The 22,137-nt window shown below is 46.6% G+C and overlaps 1 protein-coding gene across 9 annotated transcripts in view; it reads left to right on the top strand.

Moving 5' to 3' along the window:
* AKAP13 (A-kinase anchoring protein 13) overlaps positions 1–22,137 on the top strand; it is a 336,318-nt gene that overhangs the window by 259,031 nt on the left and 55,150 nt on the right. For all 9 annotated transcript variants that reach the window (XR_003852464.1, XR_003852465.1, XM_029575495.1 and 6 more), the window contains 6 exons: positions 1,012–1,150; positions 3,246–3,358; positions 8,154–8,300; positions 20,095–20,345; positions 20,973–21,098; positions 21,203–21,320. Coding sequence is in view for 7 of the 9 variants with exons in the window: in XM_029575495.1 (XP_029431355.1) it covers positions 1,012–1,150; positions 3,246–3,358; positions 8,154–8,300; positions 20,095–20,345; positions 20,973–21,098; positions 21,203–21,320 (894 nt within the window). In the remaining 2 variants the exon portion in view is untranslated. The remainder of the gene's footprint in view (positions 1–1,011; positions 1,151–3,245; positions 3,359–8,153; positions 8,301–20,094; positions 20,346–20,972; positions 21,099–21,202; positions 21,321–22,137) is intronic.

Genomic DNA, 22,137 nt, shown 5'->3' with positions numbered 1-22,137 from the left:
GTGCTCCCTGAGCTGTTAGGTTCCTTCCTGGACCATCTCAGGTGGAGCATGGTGACCGGGGGGTTGGAAATCCCTGGCTGGTGTTTGTCCTCGACTGCTGGAGGTCCTGATAGCCAGGGGCTTGGCTCCCTCAGGGACTCTGATGTCTCCTCCCGAGTCTTCACTTGCCTATCAAGGAAGTACCCTGTTTGCCTTTTAAGCTGTTTAAAAAAAAAAAAAAAAGTTCTTTTTTATTGCAGCGGCTAAAGGGAACAGTCAGGCAGTGAGTGCACCTGGGACAGCGTCGGTGTTTTCAGGAGGAGAAGGTTGAGGAGATTTCCCTTGTCCCTCTTCCTGGGTGTCCCGGGAGTTTTGAGGGAGATAACAGCCAAGCTGATAGGGCGCCGCAGGTGCGGCTTTCATTTGCTTTGTGCACTGTGGGGCTCCATTGTCTGTGCGCGGCATTGTAGCCGCATGGGCGACCTGCTGGGCTTGGTGCGCGCACGGCGAGGCTTTTTCAGTCGCGTGTGCAGCCAGTGGTGAAGCGCGCCGAGCGCCTAACGGCATCAGAGCCGCATGTGATGACTGCCTTTGTGCCCCCCTGCCCGCACCCCCCCCGGACCATCTGGTCCCATTCAGGAGGCTCTGGGGAATCGGAGAGGACAGCAGACGTTGTATCTGCTCATGCAGCAGCAGCTAGGAGTTACCCTCCCCTTTTTTCCCCTCTGTCCAATTTTTGGTGCTGGCCGCGGCAGCAGTATGGCACCTCCCGCTCATCACGGGAGAGTGTGCAGGGCCTGTAGTTTGGTTCTGGTCACTGTATGGGGCAGTACATAATCAGATTGCTAATGTGGGTTGAACTTCGATAAACAGTTTTTGGGGGAGGTGTTGGAGGGTGTGGGTGTGGTGTTGAGCTCACACATTTTGTACTAATAAAAGCTTATGCCTGACCCTGATATGGTAAGGTCTAACATTATCCTGCACTTGTATGACTTTTATTACTGTACCTTTATCCTTCAATTGCTTATTTAGCCTCAAAACCTAAGGCACGTCCCAAGTCTGCCATAATAGCACCGAAAGAAAACACCATTGCTATGCTGCTGAGTAACAGTGAACCCCAGAAAAACGCCTTGATCCTTTCCAAGAGCATGTCAATACAGAACATTGCAAGGTAAGCCTTACATTTGGTTCTTTAATGTGTGGTGTTCGGTTCAACATGGTGATGCCCGGTTTAAAGTGAATTGAGGTCCTGAGATCTGCTCTGCTGTACAGTGTGCATAAAATTAAAAGCAAGATAAGACAATTTGGGTCAGATTGGAAGAAACGCTACCTTACCTTTAGTAAGCTAAGGGATGATAATCAGAAGGATTTGTGTGGATAACTGCTAAGTTAGCCAGACAAGCACCGAGATCTGAATTTCATGTCCCTCTTACTGGCATTATCATTCACCATTAGCCAAATAAACCCAGCCGGGGAAGTCAGGTTGGAAAAATTGTTCTCTTAGTTACCCAAGTAACTTTATCTGGGTATTTTCAGTGGCAGATGTACCAGGTAACGTTCTGCTCACCATCCCTCTGAATAACAACCTCACGGTAAGGATAGTTGATACCAACTGGCCTATTCGCTCTGCCCAGGTGTTCCATTCCAAAACCGTACTGCAAGGACATATCCCAGCTGCCAGCTATAAAGCGTGAACACTGGTAGGAGATCACTCCTTTAGCTGAGGCAGTTTCCGTCATCTTCCTCCATTGTACTTCACACCCCCTGGATAGCTGAGCATAAGAGATCTCCTTTTCAGTTTACACCCAACACCCTCCTGCCCCTCTACTTTCAACCATGAGATCCCACTGTAATCCTAACAGCCACCATCACCAGCATGGCTGCTACCCAAGCATCCAGCCTCCTAGGTCTCCATGACCTTCTGGGTTAGTTCCTCGCCAGTACCAACCAGCTGCAGTGATCTGGTGAACATGAGCTGGAGTCTGCCAGGCAGACCTGGCTATGTGAGCGCCTGCATTTCTGCTAGGACGTGTAGATACTACAGCATTTGCAGCCTGCCAGACAGACCTTGTTCTCATTTTCCCTCTGCTGTGTAGATGTTTTCAAGTTTATTGTTCATAGCTTGTATAAACTACAGGAGTTCTGTATGGCCAAGGGACACAGAAAGGTATCTGTGTCACCTAAATCAGTGGTCCCCAACCCTGTCCTGGGGGCCCACCAGCCAGTCGGATTTTCAGGATATCCACAATGAATATGCACGAGTGAAGGTTTGCATATTATGGAGGCAGTGCATGCAAACTTTCTCTCATGCATATTCATTGTGGATATCCTGAAAACCCGACTGGCTGGTGGGCCCCCAGGACAGGGTTGGGGACCACTGACCTAAATTATGCTAAATTTGCAGCCTTCAGATCCACCTTCATTTTGCTCACGAGTGGTGATCTCTGCTTCAAAAGCCTACTAAAACCTTGTAATGTTACCTCTGTGTGGGTGTGGAACAGTTTTCTTTCATACTCCCTGAAGCTGTTAATGGCAAGATTTTGTATGCATGAGGGAGCTTCTTAAGCATTAACAAGAGTCCAGTTTTTCTCTCTAGCAATGTTTTTAGAGACTTACCAACAGTACTTTTTTTCTTGGAAAAAATGGGTCTTCATTATAGGAACAGAGCAGAAAACTCTCTCTCTCTGTGTATGTGTGTGCATATAAATAAATATATATATATATATATATTTAAATTAATCTGTAAAATAGGCAAACTATTTTTCTTATGATATGTTTCACAAACATGTCAAAGATAAAAATCATTATTAATCAGACTCTTACAAGGAAAGCCTCATAGTCTGAACAATCCATCGATAATGAATAATCATATGTAGCCCTTTAAAGGCATGTCAGATTAATTATTTTCAACATTTACTGCCATAAATTATAGTTGCTAAAAATATCCTAAGGTTTCCAAGACAGGGCATGAGTCTGTACTCTGTGTCATTTTTATTCAAGGAGCTTGAGGCATTTCTTTTTTCCTGATAATTCCCCACAGATGGCAAAAGGCAATAGTTAGAAATCTTCTGCGTCCAAGAAACACATGTGGTTTCATCAAGTCCTCAGTTTAAATGTATAAGCAGTACTTCTCATTGTAGTGGGCTCTGAGAGCCCTGAAGTCTGCATTCAGTATAGGCAGGTAACTGTACCATGCGCCTTGTGTTTAGGGAGGTGTTCAGTTTTCTCACTTAACGGTGTGTTCTTTGGTTTTATTTTGTCTGCAGTGTCGGAATGGATGAAAACTTATTAAATACCTGGAAGGTCCTGTCACAGTCAACAGACTCGTTAAACAAAATTAGCAAGGTTAGCGAGTCCATGGAGTCTTTAACTGACGAGGGTAAGCAATGAATCACAAAGGAGACTTTCAGTTTATTGTGTATCTTACCTGCGGAAATCCCCTTAAAAATCACCAAACTAGATCTTCATATGTTAACGACTTTTTCCCGCAGATAAGCAGGCTGAATTAGCCATGCTGTTTGGGGACGTTCCTCTGGGGCAGTTAGGCGGAGCTTCTCAAAGATGACAGAGCTTTGCTCTGTGTGTGGCTGTGCGTCCTTTCCTGCATAGCTCCATTCTTTCCTCAGTCTGTTCTTTCCATGCTGCAGGCTGCACGCGGAGCTTTTCCTCTCTCCTTGGAGAGCACTGTTGCGTTTAAAAAAAAAAAAGGAAAATGCCTCCGAGACCGCCTGGCTTTAAATTCTGCCAGTGCGGTAAGATTATGTCTGCCACCGCCATAGTGGTCGAGTCAGCCATGAAGAGGGTTAAAAAATCAGGCCTTCATTCGAACCCCCCCAGGGCGCGACTGTAAATACCTGGACGACTTCGGCAGAAGAGCGTTCCAGGCGTGTATGCTGAACGCAAAGATCCAGCAGCACCAATTCTATATCATTCAGTATCTTTGAGTGCTTTCAGTTGCTCAAGCCCCAATTTACCACCGCTGCGCCGGATGATGCCCCACCACAACAGACCTGGAGGAGGGACTAAGGCATTTATTGCGTACAATATATGAGGCCTTCGATCCGCTCGTACCACAGCAGGAGCTATAGCCGCTCGGCAGATGATGAGGCTTAGGGCCAGTGCCATTCGAGAGGACATCCATTAGAAATTGGCCGACCTCCCCTGTCTCCCAGACAACCTCTTTGGAGACAAGCTGCGTGAAACTGTGGCCCAATTAAAGGACCAGAACATAGCAGTCTTGTCCCTGGCGTCTCCCACCGAGCAATCCTTGGACAAGAAGTATTACCCATCATACAGAAAGACTATTTCCAAAGATGGCTGTACAGGCCATATGCATCAAACCATCCGCCGCCTTGTCCACAAAACCATCCACAACCATCACAACCGCAGCAAAGTCGTGGCAGGCAAAGGAATCAGAGACAACACCTACCCCGAATAGCAAAAACATGAAAACCCAGCAGGATTTTTAGAGCGACTTGGGCCACTCTTACCACTACAAGTAGGAGGGAGAATTTCCTGTTTCTACTACTCTTGGGATGTGATCACCTCCGACCGTTGGGTACTCAGTATTGTCAGAGAGGGGAATCCCCTGAACTTTAAGAACACACCAAATCTCCCCCACTGAGTGAGGCCGCATTGGCCTATCTCAGAGAACCGTTGCTGGCTACAAGAAGAAGTTACCAACCTACTCCAACAATGTTCTATCTATCGGATTCCTAGCACTCAGCTGAACCAGGGATTCTACTCCCAATACTTCCTCATTCCCAAAAAATCAGGACTCCTCTTCCCAATCATGGACTTACGAGTTCTCAACAAATTCCTGAAAAGGGAGAAGTTCAAGATGACATCTCTCAAGTCCATTATTCCCTTTCTACAACCCAACGATTGAATGTGTTCGCTGGACCTCAATGATGCTGGATCAATGGACCTCAATTGCTGCTGGATCAATGACCTCAATGAGGGAATAATGGACTTGAGAGATGTCATCTTGAACTTCTCCTTTTTCGGGAATTTGTTGAGAACTCGTAAGTCCAGGATTGGGAAGAGGAGTCCTGATTTTTTGGGAATGAGGAAGTATTGGGAGTAGAACTTTATTTTTTTATTTTATAAAAAAAAGGATAAAGTGCGTAGCTTGCTGGGCAGACTGGATGGGTCGATTGGTCTTCTTCTGCCGTCATTTCTATATTTCTATGTTTCTATATGTTTCTATGTACTCTCACATCCCTACGCACCATTCCGTCTGGTGATACCTGTGTTTTCAGGTCAACAAACACCACTTCCAGTACAAGGTGCTTCCTTTCGGACTCTCGCCTGCCCTTCACCAAGTGCTTAGCGGTAGCAGTGACCCACCTCAGGAAGCAAGGAATCCATTTGTTCCCTTACCTTGATGACTGGTTGATAGTGGCATCACAACCTGCAACACTTCAGAGCAGTCTACAGGCCACAATCCAGTGCCTGGAGGGGGTTGGCTTGGTTATCACGAGACGTCCAGTCTTCTGCCAGTGCAGAACCTGCAGTTCATTGGGACCCGTATAAGTACCATGCAGGGCAGAGTATTCCTTCCGGCAGACAGGGCCCACACGCTGCGCACCCTGGCCATTCAGATGAGAGACTCTACTCATACCTCGGCCCACCAGATCTTGACCTTGCTGGGCTACACGGCAGCGGCCATCTATGTGGTGCCACGTACCTGTTTACACATACAGTGCCTGCAATGGGGGCTGAAGGCGCAATGGACACAGCTCTCACATCCGCTGTCCTGGCTAGTAAGTCTGACCCGAAGCATGAGAGCGGACCTAGACTGGTGGGTGCGCCTCACAACTCTCTTTGACGGGGCATCACTTAGCCCCCGACTCCTCCACTGATTCTCACCACAGATGCTTAAAGCAAGAGGTGGGGAGCCTATTTGGACCAAGTATGAACACAAGAACTCTGGTCCCACTGGGAAAGAGTCCAACAGATAAAACTCCTAGAGCTCTGAGCGATTGGAAATGCCATAATCACGTTCGAGGGGTTTCTACGAGGGAAAATTGTCATGGTCCACACAAACAATCAGGTCGCAATGTTCTACATAAACAAGGAAGGAGGGTCCGGTTCCTGGATGTTGTGCAGGGAAGCGGTATGCATCCTGGAATGGGCAGAGGAGCGCTCCATCATCCTTCAAGCGACCTACCTACTCGGGGTGGAGATCTCCAAAGCAGACAAACTAAGCAGAATCTTACTTCCACACGAATGGGAGCTTTGCCATGACGTGGCGGAGGACCTCTTCCAGGCTTGAGGCCTCCCATGCATGGATCTTTTCTCTACGGAGCACAACAGGAAGGTACAGACGGTCTGCTCCGTTTACCCCAGCAGAAAGTGACTCGCACAAGATGCATTTCTCGTATCATGGACAGGAGGGCTTCTCTACACTTACCCCCCGATCCTGCTTATCTCAAGAACAATACAGAAGTGTATCACAGACGTTGCCGACCTCATCCTGATAGCTCCAGCTTGGCTGAGACAACCATGGTACGCCTATCTAGTGCGTCTCCCATCGAACCACCTATTTCTCTCGGCCACAGTATAGATCTGCTGATGTAGGACAGCAACACCCTGCTTCACCCCATGCACTCCTTGCTGCATTTCAAAGCATGGAAGTTGAAAGAACATTATTGAGTCAGCTACATTTGCTTTGGAGATCCAAGAGGTTCTGGTGTCATCCAGAAAATCTACCAGAAGGAACTATCAGGGCAAGTGGCTTAGATATTCAACTTGGTACTCAGCTTGGTGTGACGTTAAGGGCATAGACCCCTTCTCCTGCTCACTGGAACTCCTTTTAGAGTATCTCCATTCCCTTTATCTGGTGGGGCTAGTGACGGCTTTGGTGAGGGTCCACATAGAACACACTCCAAATCTAGGACCTCACAGCTACTTGTTTCCTTCAATCCAAATGCCCCGGGTCTGCTGGTCTCCAAGAGGACTCTTTTGACTTGGATTTTACAGTGCATTCAGTTCTGTTACAATAAAAGATCAGAGATCGTGACCAATTCGCCAAAGGCCCATCAGGTGAGAGCGATGGCAGCGTCAGTAGCTCACTTACGTGAGGTTCCAATAATGGACATATGCAAAGCCGCTACTTGGTCCTCACTCCATACTTTCACTTCCCATTACTGTCTCGACCAGCAAGCCACTGGGACCACATAAAGAGTCTGTCCGCTACTCGGGACTAGGTTGGGTGCAGCATGTCATACTCAGCCTCAGGAACTGCGCTATATTCCCACAGGGACCCTTCAGCTGAAGACTTGGCTAATTCAGCCTGCTTAGCTGTGGGGAAAAAACCAAGTTTGCTTACTGAATATGGTGTTTTCTGTAGATAGCAGGATGAATTAGCCATGCTGACCCGCCCACCTCCCCGGACAGTCTCCACTTCACGCTTCACAGACACTCTTTGGAATAGACTGGAGCCGCTCGGGAAAGGACGCGCAGCCGTGCACAGAGGAAAGCTCTGTCATCTTTGAGAAGCTCTGCCTAGCCGCCCCGGAGGGATGTCCCCAGACAGCATGGCTAATTCATCCTGCTATCAATGGAAAACACCATTTACAGTAAGCAAACTTACTTTTCCATTGACATAACCAAGCCCACATGGCCATCCTTCTCTACAGTTCTGTAATGAGTTTGAATCTCTTGCATTAAACATTAAACATTGAAAGAACAAAGGTATAAAATACAAGTTCCATTAGACTCAACAGAGTTTATTCTTGGGTCCAGTTTTAAATGTTTCAGTAAAGATCTGAAGGAGTTCTGCAAACACTGCATGCAATGGGGGACAGTAAGCTTGAAGGGTTTCAGATTTTTCATCCGTGATACTTAGAAGGGCAGACTAATTGTTTGCAACAGGGACTGTTTCGTGGGGTCATGTTAGTGATAGAAAAAAATGTTATTGTTTTTAGAACCAAGACGTTCTCTTTATTATGTTTAGCAGGCATCAGAAAGTCCGTTCTGAGAAAAGGGTTTCAGGCAGTAAAATCACGCTTCTTAAAGCCAGCTCGTTCTAATGACTACAGTAGTAGTACAGCACCTGCCAAGAGTATCTACATCTTATCTGATCAGAGTTAGTGCAAATGTGTGCCTGTTCTAAAGGAGGTATCCTATGCATTCAGGCTACAATGATCAGACTCTGACTGTTCTTGCAGGTACAGACATGAACGAAGGGCAACTCATGGGTGATTTTGAGCTGGACTCAACGCTGCTAGAGATAGAATCCTGGAGCGAGGTGGTGGACATCAAGTTTCTGAAGCTGCAGAAGGAGGAAGTTATCAATCGGCAAAATGTTATTTATGGTGAGATTCCGGGCTCTGATTGGCCTCACTTGTGTTCCATTTGCAAATTTGTTTTTTTCCTTTGGCCCAGCAGTTTCCTCTTGCCCCTTTTGGGCTACCGACTCTGTCAAAACAAGCCTCTGTTGAGCTACAGCACCATGAGCCTTCGTTGGCAGCTACCCAGAGATATTTTTTCCCCCGTTCTGTAATTCGGTTGCAGCAGCAGCCCTCAACCAGGGCTATGTATCGGGGCATCTTCTGGAACGCTGCAATCATTGAGCCACTGGGTGCGATCATTACACAACAACAACTGGAAATCCTCCCTACCTTTGGCCTCTAACCTCCCAATCCCCCCCACAACATTTATTATTAACTGAACTGACAGACGTCAGCCAAAGGCCACAGACCATGGCTTCCCTCAGAACCCAATATGCATGTACCCCAAGCCCTGGCCACTACATGCGAGACCTAGATCCCATCTGTGAGTATTGTTTCTACAGCATCCCCAGCTGGCCCAGGCTGTGTAAGCCAGGACTGAAAATTAAACCCATTTTTTTTTCCACTTGCTAGCCCACAACACTGCCCCTAAGTCATCAGGCTGCCCTTATTTCTGAGAAGCTTTTGTAAAATAATTTGCTCAGAGGGAAATCTTCAGTGTTCATCTTTGTAAGTTCTTTAGGTATTTGCAAGTGATAAATAAATAATCTTTAGAAGGTTATCCCCGGGATATCCCACTGCAGACCTGTCTTTAAAATTTTTAAATGTGGGGAACTGAGGTGTCAGGGTGGAAGCTGCAGCATCTGCTAAAAATTAATTTTGTGGGACTTTTTTGTTCATTTGTTTTTACAATGTGACTCCTTTGAAAAGAAATGGGAAAGAAAGGCACCAATGAGTTTGCTCATGGTCTCCCCTTTATTAAATAAATAAATAAAAAATTTTAAAGTTGTGTATTTCTTAGCATCCAGACAGATGAATCCAGAACCAGTGGGTTAAACACCTCTACCAGCAGATGGAGATGGAGCAATATATATATCCCTGCAGTGAGATTAGTCTGACAGTATTCTCCGTCTCCAGCAGATGGTGGACGTGCATCTCCCTACTGGGGATTGCTTCAAGTTGTAGAAGGAGAGAGAAAGAAGAAATTTAATTCACCCCGCTCTCCTGCAGTGATACCAAATGGTCCCTGGGGAGTTGAGAATTCCTGAGGTTATTTCGCTGGACTCGCAGATGAATGCCTTGGGTCCGGTAGCTGTTTTTTCCAACCATCATGGACTTAGCTAATAAAACAGCTGGGGGGAAAAAAACCCAGCTGAAAGGCAGCAGGTGCAGGAAGCTGAGTGCGGCAGTGATTGTATGTGCCCTCTCCCTCAGCAGCTGGAGTCCATCTCTGTACTCAGCCAGGACGGGCTGAGCTCAGGTAAAGCTTAAAAAAAAAAAAAAAAAAAGAAAAGACAGAGAAGGTTTTTTGTAGGGCTTCCTCCGGTCTCCGTGCCTGGCATGCTGTTCCAACATAAACTCCCTTGGGGGAAGGAACTAAAGGGACGTCGGCAGCCTGGCGGGCTAAGCAGCCCTTTTGGGCTGAGTCTCGCTCTTAGGCTTTTCTCTGTGTGCTGCGTGGTAGGCTGTGGCAGCGTTTTCGAGCATTTTTCCTGCCCATTAGGCTGCCTTCTTCAGGACCCTCGGTTTGTGCAAGTGCGTCCAGGTTGTGCATCCAGTTTTTGGACACATAGTTGGATGCTTGGTTGGGCATCCAGGTGGTAGTACTTACCTGTGCGTACAATTTGGGCTGCATAGGGTTGTATGCTTAGGTTTTGGATGCCTAATTTTGAGATGCCCAAATTTTGGACACTTAACTTTGGGGATGCCTACATTTTGGACGCATATGTTTTACAGCGCAAATTCAGCTGGTCGCACACCTTTCAGTCACTTGTTAAGCGAAGTGACAGACTGATGGCGCTTCTACCTCTGTGCTGTCTGTCATATTTGGGCATTTCAATCTGGCATTCCCTCTAATTTGTGCCAGCGCTGTTTAGAAGCTCAGGGAGAATTACCTTCATCTTATTTTACTAAGCCTGGTTCCACCAAGTCTGAGGAGGGCCTGGGTAAAGACATATCAGGAGGGGTGCCTGATCTTGGAACTCCCTTAACTGGTGGAAGGTAGCTCAGTGCGCACAGCACAGGTGCCTTCTGGCTTTGGCATGGATCCTTCTGCCTTTTCTTGGGTGGAATTTTTTAAAGGACTGCAATCCTTTCTTCAGGCATAATCCTCAACCCCAACCAATCTTGCCAATTCAGAGCCACAGAGTCTCATTTGCCCGGTACTGCTGTTAAGCACCGAAGTACACCTGGATCACAACTGGTCTTCCCGATAGGGATCCAGATGACACAGGTGATGAGGCTGATCCTGATTCTCTGGAGGATGGGGAAATTTCTCCGGGTATGGAACCGTATAAGACTATGTTGTGGTTCTTTCAGAGAAATGAGTTACCGGCTCTGGTTTCCCAGACATTAAAGATGCTGGGAGTACTTGGGACGATTCCACGTCTGAGCCAAAAAAAAAATCCCATTTTGGTTTCTTTGTGTAAATCCTCTTGTTTTTCCCTGTTATGGAGGTCACTCGAGAATTGATTGATCTTGAGTGGGGTGCCCCAGAGGCTAATTTCAAAGGGGGTCGAGTCTTGGAAGACCTGTAGCCCTTGGATCCAGTGGCGAGAGAGTGGTTTCGTTTTCTGAAAGTGGACACGCTTGTGTGTACTATTTCTAAGCAGATGACTATCCCTGTAGAGGGAGGAGTGGCCCTGAAGGATGAGCATGATGCAGGATTTAGGCCATCCTTAAACAAGCATTTGAAGCAGTGGCACTGACCTTGCAGATGGATGTTGTGTTTGGATTTGGAATTGGCTGTATTCTTGCAAGTGTTGGACATGTTGTAAGGTACATATAAGTTGGATCTGTGAGAGAAGATGGAAACAGTATACAGAAACGCGTGTAGCGTATTGAAGTTTTTGTGAAAGGTGGTGAGTTCATATTTGTGATGTGCAGCCGCTTCTCCAATTTGAATTGTGGAGAAAGTGTGATACTTCAATGATTGGATAACTGGAGAGTTTTGCTAATCTTCGGTTGGACCGGGAGTAAAACGTCCCCTGAAGAAGCTGCGGCGAAACAGGGATCCTTGTTGGGACGTGGTGGATTGCTCCCATATGGAATGAATATGTGGCGGAGCATGCCTTAATGAAGATAGCTTCAACTAAAAAATTTGTTTGGTTTTAGAGGCATGAGGGATGTGTTGGAGTGCTCCCATATTAAATTGATATGTGGTGGAGCATGTTGAGATAAAAGATATCTTTAACTCTAATAGGTTGGGTGGTTTTAGATGTGTGGTGTTTTAGTGGGTGGGGAGTGTATGTGATATGAATGTATGAGTGTTTGGAGGGGTTTTTAAGTTAGTGCTGCTATGGTGGGGTGGTAATGCTGCTAGTTTATTGGTGCTATGGTGGGGTGATAATGTTTATGAGGTTGCACATGTGTTTATGTATTAATGATGTAATTATGGAAACATCTGTGATTCAGTGTATATGTAATTTTATTAATACATGTTTGAAATATATTGATAAATATGTTCTGGAAAATGATGTTTATTGACTAACTGATGTATTAAAAATTTATGGATCAATATTATTGGATCCCCCTATGTATGTGTGTACTGTGTAAAGAGTAGGGGGTCTATACTCTCTCTTTTTGTGATTACCATATTCGGTAATAGCGGCCAGGTGTCAGTTATGGCTGAGAAATTGGTCGGCCAGTGGAACTTCCAAGGCTAACCTTATGAAGTTGCCATTTAAAGGCTCACTCTTGTTTGGAAGCAAATTGGAGAAACTGGCTAATAGGTGGGGCGAGTCCTCGGTTGCCAGAGAATAAGAAGCAGTCACAGCGCTCCTTTGGCATGAGAGGTGTTATTAATTTCTGTACTCAGGGCCAGGGCAACAAGAACACTTCGACTCAGCAAGAGGTTTAATATTTAGTTTATTTTGGCTTTTTTAAAGAAGAGTCAAAGGTCGTACTAGGGGATCCAAGTGTTTTTGACCCTACAAAGGAGTGATTTTTCAGAGGACTCGACCTTTTGGTAGATCTCAAATCTTTCATTCCAGATAGGGCGCAGGCTCAGGTAGTGGAACCTCCTAAGTCTCCCAATGAAGGTTTTCCAACCCACCGCCAGGAGCCAGGAGATAGGGGGTCGCCGCTCACCTTGTTTAAAAGAGTTACTGACCTTGAAAACGTTTTTCTTGAAGCAATTTGTTCAGTATGTAGTATATCCGAGCTGCAGGCATTTTCTTGCCAAGAGCCGTTCCTCCGAGTGACTACAGGGGCGATTCAGCAGCATACGGTTCCTTCCTTTTTGCCAAAAGTAGTCTCAGAATGTCATTTGGATCAGTCCATTTCCCTGCCTTCTCTGGATAGGGAGAAAGATGTGGAGGAATATCGTCTGTAGTGAGGTATCTGGATGTTTCTAGATCTCTCAGGAAGACAGATCGCCTGTTTGTTCTCCACGTTGGTAGTAAACAGGGCGAGTAGGTTTCATGGGCTACAATGCTTGCTGGATTAAGAAGGTAGTTATGGCCTCGTATGTGGATGCTGAACAGCTATTGCCTAGTCAGGGTCATGCTCATTCCACTAGGGCTCAGGCAGTGTCATGCGCTGAGGTTATATTATTGTTTCCCATCAACATTTGCTGAGCTGCCACGTGGTCCTCTTTACACATCTTTTCCAGGTATTATCATTGGGATGTGCAGGCCCGGGAGGATGCAGCCTTTGCACGTGTGGTTTTGACTGCACCACAGGCAGCCTTCCGCCCTATTCGGGAGTAGCATAGGTATATCCCACTGGTTCTGGATTCATCAATTACTACTTACCTGATAATTTCCTTTTCTTTAGGATAGACAGATGAATCCAGCTTCCTGCCTTTGGCTGACGAATGATTGTGCTATGGTCCTCCTGTGTGGCTATGTATTTCAGGGGTTACTGGAAAATGTTAATCCAGTCCCTAGACTAGTGTTAATACATTCTTTGCCTGAGTTTAGTGTTTCCTGTTGACTGAGTACTAGAATGGTTGTCTGTTATCAATCAAGTTTTTGTTAGTCTGTCCACAGTTGGCTTTTGTAAAGAATACTGGCGGGGTATATATATTGTGATGTCAGCTTTGTTTCATCTCCATCTGCTGGTTGAGGTGCATAATCCACTGGTTCTGGATGCATCTGTCTATCCTAAAGGAAAGGAAATTGTCAGGTAAGAAGTTTCTCACAGGACAAGCAGGATGGTTGTCCTCACAAATGGGTGACATCGAGGATGGAGCCCACCACGGAAAACTTCTGTCAAAGTTTAAACAGAACTTTGACTGGCCCCTACTGGGCATGCCCAGCAAGGCACTGACCCTGCAGCCAGCAGGGGTCTCCCTTCAGTCTTCTTTTTTCCGCGCAGCAGTTGCCACGCGGTGAAAGGAGCTCTCTAACCACGTTCCTGACAGGAATTTGGAAGTTAATTTCCTAAGAAAATTTGCCCCTCAGGGGTCTCCCTTCGACAAATTTTTAGTCATCTTACGGAACCCGGTAAGTTTTTGCCTTTTTTCCATCGACTACCGTCGAATTTGGCCCTTGAGGCCTGTTGGCACTTACCGATCCCCAGCCTAAATTTTGGCTTCAGGCCATGGCAACGGGGTTCCGCCGTTGTCCGGATTGTACCCGGACTATGTCCATCACAGACCCCCACAGGGTTTGTGTGATGTGTTTGGGTAGTGAGCATGATGTCCTGACTTGCACCAAATGTGCCTTAATGACACCCAAGGGTCGCAAAGCCAGGATGGAGAAGATGGGGCTCCTCTTCCATGCACCCACCCCAACGCCATCGATAGCATCGACGTCATCGGAACCGGCACCGTCGAAGTTGTACCATCATCGTCAACCCTCCGGTGACCGTCCGCCATCGATCGCTTCTCGGCCGTCGACTCCCGTCCCTTCCCCGGATGGGCGAGGGGATCGGAAGGAAAAGCACCGCTATCGACGGCACAAATCTCGGCCTGCCGAGGATCCACAGCCATCGACCTCTGCTCAAGCTGAGCCACCGACAAAGAAGCCGCGAACAGACCGGACACCCTCCACGTCTCGTTCGCAGGCATCGAGGAAACCCTCACCCTCCCGGGGTGCGGGGGCCGTGATCCCACCGGCTATGATGGTCCCTCCGGCCCTGCCTCAGCCTCCCTCTCCCGTCGAGCCGGGTATGGTTACCCCTGGTCTCCGGGCAGAACTGGACCGGCTGGTCCAGGAGGTCATCGAGAAAGCGATGAAGAAATTGCAACCTCCATCGGCACCGTCTCCGGCACCGGTTCCAGTGCCGCCCCCGGCACCGGCACCGGCTTCGCCACCGAGGAGGGAACCGACCACCGAGCCGTTGATACAAGCGCTAGCACCGCTACTGAGCCGCATGGAGGCGCTCATGACGGCCCTTCCATCGGTGATTCCAGTGCCATCGACAACACCACCGTCTCCGACTGGATTTTCATCGGCAGGAGAAACACCGTTCCGGATTCCCCCTTCCGGGGTGGTTCCATCGGTGCCTTCTGGTATATCTCCACCGATATATCCTTCGGTTCCATCCATTCCACGCCAGGCACCGATTCCATCGACAGCACCGAAGCCATCGATGCCATTTCTGGTTCCACCTACGGCACCGATTCCACCTCGGTTTCCATCGATGCCTTTAGAGCCTCAGCCAGGTCCATCAGGGTTACAAATCCCACTTGATCCCTACGATACCTGGGGTGATGATGATGATACATCTTCTGACACGGATTTGCCTTCGCCTCCATCTCCTACAGAGAGTAGAAAAAGATCTCCTCCTGAGGATCTATCTTTCATTAACTTTGTGAAAGAGATGTCAGAAGTTGTACCTTTTCAACTACAATCTGAAGCTGATGACAGACACCAGATGATGGAACTCCTTCAATTTCTGGATGCTCCAAAAATCATCGCTTCCATCCCTATACACCAGGTGTTTTTGGATCTGCTCAAGAAAAACTGGGAATCTCCTTCATCAGTGTCCCCAGTTAACAAAAAAGCTGACTCCACCTACCTTGTTCAGTCAGCACCAGGTTTCCAAAAACCTCAACTGGATCATCGCTCTGTTGTGGTTGAGTCCGCGCAGAAGAAGGCCAAGCGTCTTAAGCCACACTCTTCTACCCCACCTACCAGGGACAACAAGTTCCTAGATAGTGTTGGACGGAAAGTCTATCATGGAGCTATGTTGATTTCACGCATAGCTTCATATCAACTTTATATGACTCAGTACAACAGAGCCATCCTTAAGCAGATGCAAGACTATGCTGACACGTTACCAGACCAATACCAACCGCAGCTTCAAGCCCTTCTTCACAAGGGATTTGAGGCAGGGAAGCACGAGATTAGGACTGCCTACGACATATTCGATGCTTCCACAAAAGTTTCAGCCACAGCCATCTCAGCCAGACGTTGGGCTTGGTTAAAATCATCCAACCTTCGCCCAGAGGTTCAGGATCGTCTTGCTGATTTACCCTGCTTAGGCGATAATTTGTTTGGAGAGCAAATTCAGCAGATTGTGGCGGAGTTGAAAGACCACCATGAGACGTTGAAACAACTCTCATCTGTCCCACCTGAGCTGACCTCCAAGCAATCGCAAAAGAAAGACTCTAAGAAGTCATTCTTTCGACCACGCCGTTATTACCCTCCATCGGCCAGGCCTCGTCCAGCTCGATCCTCTACTAGGCCTCAGCCGCGTCAGCCTAGGAAACAAAGGCCTACTGTAGCCCCTCCTCCTGGGCCTGCGGCTGGCCTTTGACTCCCCTGTAGGGAACACATGCCAAACCCCTCTTCCGGACATCCCTGTAGGAGGTCGACTGTACCATTTTCTACAACCTTGGTTGCAGATCACCTCAGATCAGTGGGTGCTAACAATTATCGCACAGGGTTACCACCTCAACTTCATAACTCTTCCGGCAGACTCCCCGCCTCTTCAAGCGTGGAGTCTATCCACCCATTTGGCTCAATTACAACAGGAAGTATCCCTTCTTCTGCAATCAAATGCTATAGAACCTGTTCCTCCCTCTCAACGAGGCAAGGGATTCTATTCCAGATACTTCCTAATACCAAAGAAATCGGGGGGACTACGTCCCATTTTGGACCTTCGAGCCCTCAACAAATACCTTCAAAAAGAGAAGTTCAAAATGGTAACCCTAGGCGCGCTGCTCCCTCTGCTACAAAGAGGGGATTGGCTGTGCTCTCTCGACCTCAAGGACGCTTATACCCACATTGCGATCACACAATCCCATCGCAAATATCTGCGGTTTCTAGTTGGCCACGACCATTATCAATACCGTGTCCTCCCTTTCGGTCTAGCTTCTGCCCCACGAGTCTTTACCAAATGTCTCGTAGTGGTAGCAGCATTCCTCAGGAAGGAAGGTGTCCACGTCTACCCATACCTGGACGATTGGCTAATCAGGGCCTCCACCCAACAGATAGCTCAATCCTCCCTAAAATTGACAATTCAAACACTCCTTTCCTTAGGATTTCTCATCAATTACGAGAAATCTTGCTTAGTCCCGTCTCAAACCTTATCCTTCATTGGGGCAGACTTGGACACCTTACAGGCAAAGGCTTACCTTCCTCTTCAGAGGGTCCACACCCTAATGTCCCTGGCTCGTCAGCTCCAGTCTCAGAACACTGCCACGGCTCGCCAGTTCCTCATTCTCCTAGGGCACATGGCATCCTCGGTTCAAGTCACTCCCATGACCCGACTAGCCATGAGAGTAACACAATGGACTCTACGACACCAATGGATTCAAGCTTTTCAGCCTCTGTCCTCCATAGTCACAGTCACACAAGCGCTGCGCCTATCCTTAACCTGGTGGACGACTCAGGTCAACCTCCTTCAGGGCTTACCCTTTCTTCCACCGGATCCGCAAGTAATCCTAACCACCGACGCTTCTCACATCGGTTGGGGAGCCCATGTGGACGACTTTCAAACCCAAGGGTTATGGTCCAAAGAGGAAGCCGAACACCAGATCAATTTCCTGGAACTTCGAGCAATCCGCTATGCGCTCCGCACTTTCAAAGATCATCTCTTTCATCAGATAATCTTAATCCAGACGGACAACCAAGTGGCCATGTGGTACATAAACAAGCAGGGAGGCACAGGCTCCTTCCTTCTGTGTCAGGAAGCTGCGCAGATCTGGGCGGAAGCCCTCTCCCACTCCATGTACCTCAGGGCCACTTACCTGCCGGGAGTAGACAATGTATTGGCAGACCAGCTGAGCCGTGTCTTCCAACCGCACGAGTGGTCACTCGATCCTCTGGTAGCGACCTCTCTGTTTCACAAGTGGGGTTCTCCCCGCATAGACCTCTTTGCGTCCCCTCAGAACCACAAAGTGGACGATTACTGCTCTCTCATTCGGAGCCAGCACTCTCGGCCGAGGGATGCATTCTCCCTCAGGTGGACAACCGGTCTGCTCTATGCATTCCCTCCACTTCCTCTTGTGTCAAAGACTCTCGTGAAGCTACGCCAGGACGGAGGAACCATGATCCTGATAGCACCTTACTGGCCACGCCAAGTATGGTTTCCAATACTCCAGGATCTCTCCATCCGCAGGCACATTCCTCTGGGAAAGGACCCGCATCTGCTCACTCAAAACGACGGATGCCTCCTCCATCCCAACCTCCAAGCCTTGTCCCTGACGGCATGGATGTTGAAAGGTTAGTCCTTCAGCCTTTCAACCTTTCAGATTCCGTTTCTCGGGTCCTGATAGCTTCACGAAAGCCTTCCACAAGAAAGTCTTACTCATACAAATGGAAAAGGTACACATCATGGTGCACTTCTCAGTCCCTTGATCCCCTTTCCTGTCCAATCTCCAAATTCTTGGACTATTTATGGCATCTCTCTGAATCAGGTCTTAAAACCTCTTCTATCAGAATGCATATCAGTGCGGTAGCCGCCTTCCATAAAGGTGTACAGGGTGTCCCTATTTCAGTACAACCCCTAGTAACACGTTTTCTTAAAGGCTTGCTCCATCTGAAGCCACCCTTACGTCCTCCGGCCCCATCTTGGGACCTTAACCTGGTTCTTGGTCGTCTAATGAAACCTCCTTTCGAACCTCTGCACTCCTGTGAGTTAAAGTATCTCACATGGAAAGTGTTATTCCTTTTGGCTATCACTTCAGCTCGCAGGGTTAGTGAATTGCAGGCCCTAGTTACCTATCCGCCTTACACTAAGCTCCTGCAGGACCGGGCGGTACTCCGCACTCACCCTAAATTTTTACCTAAGGTAGTTTCTGAGTTTCATATTAATCAATCCATCATACTACCTATCTTTTTTCCCAGGCCCCACTCCAACTCCGGGGAACAGACTCTGCATACCCTAGACTGCAAACGAGCTCTAGCTTTTTATCTAGACCGTACAGTTGCTCACAGGAAGAGCACTCAATTATTTGTCTCTTTTCATCCTAACAAGTTAGGACATCCTGTGGGTAAGCAGGCTCTTTCCTCCTGGTTGGCGGACTGCATTTCTTTTTGCTATCAGCAAGCTGGCATTCCCTTTCAAGACCGTGTGAAAGCACACTCTGTGAGGGCCATGGCGACGTCAGTGGCACACCTTCGATCGGTGCCGCTTCCTGACATCTGCAGGGCTGCAACCTGGAGTTCTCTCCATACCTTTGCAGCCCACTATTGTTTGGACAAAGCTGGAAGACAGGACTCCATCTTCGGCCAATCTGTCTTGCGTAACCTTTTTCCAACTTGATGTACCAACACCCTTCCACCTTCCCGGTAGGGTGCGGATGACCTTTCCCAAATTTTTCCTCAGTTGTTGTGCCTGCTGCACACCGTTGGGTACATTTGGTGCAAGTCGGGACATCCTCAGCTCGGTACTCACCCATTTGTGAGGACAACCATCCTGCTTGTCCTGTGAGAAAGCAAATGTTGCTTACCTGATGTAACAGGTGTTCTCACAGGACAGCAGGATGTTAGTCCTCACGAAACCCGCCCGCCTCCCCGCGGTGTTGGGTTCGTTTTATTTTTACTTTCTAGGCACTGCCTGTAGCTTTGAAAATCAGACTGAAGGGAGACCCCTGCTGGCTGCAGGGTCAGTGCCTTGCTGGGCATGCCCAGTAGGGGCCAGTCAAAGTTCTGTTTAAACTTTGACAGAAGTTTTCCGTGGTGGGCTCCATCCTCGATGTCACCCATTTGTGAGGACTAACATCCTGCTGTCCTGTGAGAACACCTGTTACATCAGGTAAGCAACATTTGCTAATTTCTCAATCTTTTTTCAGAGTTGCACACATCTGCCTTAGTTTCCATGACAGCCCAAAGATATTGCATGGACTGCAGCCGAACCAGGCAATTGTGCTGTTGGATTTAATTTTCCATTGTGCTGTTTCTTGAATGTTGCAAGCATTCTTCCAGCAGTGAGATGTAAATGTGATCTCATATAAATAAATGTACTTGAGATCACAATTCTTATTTTTATTTATATATTTTTTTAATAAAAGGAAGACCTTGAAAATCCCTTGTGACCTTTTCTTTTTTTTGTGCGTGCCAAATGGAAAAGGGAGTCCCCATGAGCAAGAACCATGCTTCATAAATGAACCGACCTTTTTTGAACACCTTCAGAATGTAGCATTCACACTGATATTTGTCAAGCACTCTCACACTCTTCTCTATTCTGTTTTGAAAGCAGTCTTTGAATTAATTCTGTGGTCTAGTGTGGTCTAGTAGTTTGTCCTTTGTGATATCCTGTGCAGAGCTGATGCAAACAGAGATGCGCTACATCCGAACCCTGAAGGTCATGAGTGAAGTTTACAGCAGAGGGATGTTGACTGAGCTTAATTTTGAGGTGCACATGATCAAAAAAATATTTCCATGCCTCGACGACTTGCTTAACATTCACATCCAGTTCTTTCAACGGATTCTGGAGCGGAAGAAAGAATCCGCGTCAAAAAAGAATGAAAAGAACTTTGTCATCAAGAAGATAGGTGACATTCTGGTAAACCAGGTAAGCTGCAGAACATGTCATAAAGAGGAAACTTTAGAATATAACTGTGACGAACTCATTATATACAGTCATTCTCTTTGCATTCAAATAATTTATCTGAGACAAAACTCAGTATGGAAACCTGATGCAATTCATCAAGTAGTACCACTTATGAAAGAGAGACCAATTTTGCTAAACTGTTCCTTTGTATCACATCACAAAGTCTCCATTAAAAATTTGTATGATAAATAACACTTAGTTCCTTGCATCCAAATGTCTAGTTGCAAATGTTTGTCTAGATATGACATCAAATATACTTTATATTTATCCAATCTGCAGTTTTCATTTTGTAAGAGTAGACTTAAAACAGCTATAAATGTTCTTAAGAGCAGAGCAAGCTTGTAAGAGGGATCATTTCGGTAGATTGGAACTACTTGAGGTTTTTGAAAGGTAATACAGTTGGAACCCACTTTATTATTCTTCTATATCATGAAACACAATTCTGAAAACATCTTATTTTGGTGAATCAAGTGCGGTTTACATGTTCAGCTTTCCCTCTGCACAAGTAAAAATAATGCTTTGCTTGACTGAGTGAGCTCAGTGTTGTTTAATCTGAGAGCTTAGCTGCAGGCTTGTCTATAATTGCAGTTTTCTGGTGAGAATGGAGAACGAATGAAGAAAACATACGGGAAGTTCTGCGGGCTCCAGAACGAAGCCATGAAATGCTTCAAAGACCTGTATACAAAGGAGAAACGGTTCCAGTCATTTGTGAAGGTACAGTAGTTTGCTGATGCGGGTTTGTCCTGAGGTCGGAGCGGCACGCTCTACACGTGTTCCGCTAGAAATCTCTCTTAATTATTATTTTTTAATCATTTCAGAAGAAAATGAACAGCTCAGTTGTGAGGAGGTTAACAATACCAGACTGTATCTTGCTGGTAACACAGAGGATGACAAAGTACCCTGTACTAGTGCAAAGAATATTACAGTATACCAAAGGTGAGTGTCAGATATACTCATAGGGAAAAAAAAGGCAAAAGAGAACATTTATACTTTAGTAGGAAATGTTCCCAAAGGATCATAATATCAACAAAATAAAATGAACTAGGCATAGGTAGGTGCTCATCTGAGCACCTGTAACCATCAGATGGTATGATTTGATATTTTTAATAAGATACAGAAAAATCACACAAAGACCTGAGTTTTGAATTTCACAAATACAAACTTTGTCAAAATGGGGATGTACCTGGAGGAAGAACTGGAAGACTGGGAGAAATTGGGTGAGGTGGAATAACCGTGAGCCAAGTTAAAAGGAGCTATTACAAAGGCAACAAATCTATGTGTTAAAAAAGTAAGCGGAAAAAGAAACATCTGGTTCTATAAGGAGGTGGCTGAGAAAAATATAAGCAAAAAAAAGGAGCACAAGGAAGAATATCTGTTAAAACTGAGGGAGACAAAGAAATATGGAAAGAAAAATGTCAAGCAGAAGAAAGGATTGCCAAAGAGGGTGACAAAACATTACACAGATATATCAGAGAAAGAAGCGAAGTCCGAAGTGTATAGTGAAATTGAAAGCTGACAAGAGCACTATGTGGAGAGAGACAAAGAAATAGCAGAAATATTTATCTAAGTATTTTATATACCATCATTCCAAAAGAAGATCACAACGGTTTACAAAAGCAACATTCACATTATAGGTCAAAACAACATCAGCACGTGCAACTTTCATATTATAGGTCAACACAACATCAAAACATGTTAGCTAAATTGTTAAATAGTAATTCATGATCAATTAGTTCCTTTTAAGTAACCTTCA

This window comes from Rhinatrema bivittatum, chromosome 13 (assembly GCF_901001135.1).
Source record: "Rhinatrema bivittatum chromosome 13, aRhiBiv1.1, whole genome shotgun sequence".
NCBI classification, from domain to species: Eukaryota; Metazoa; Chordata; class Amphibia; order Gymnophiona; family Rhinatrematidae; genus Rhinatrema; species Rhinatrema bivittatum.
Note: the sequence above shows the minus strand (reverse complement) of the source record. Positions and strands in the feature narration are given on the sequence as shown.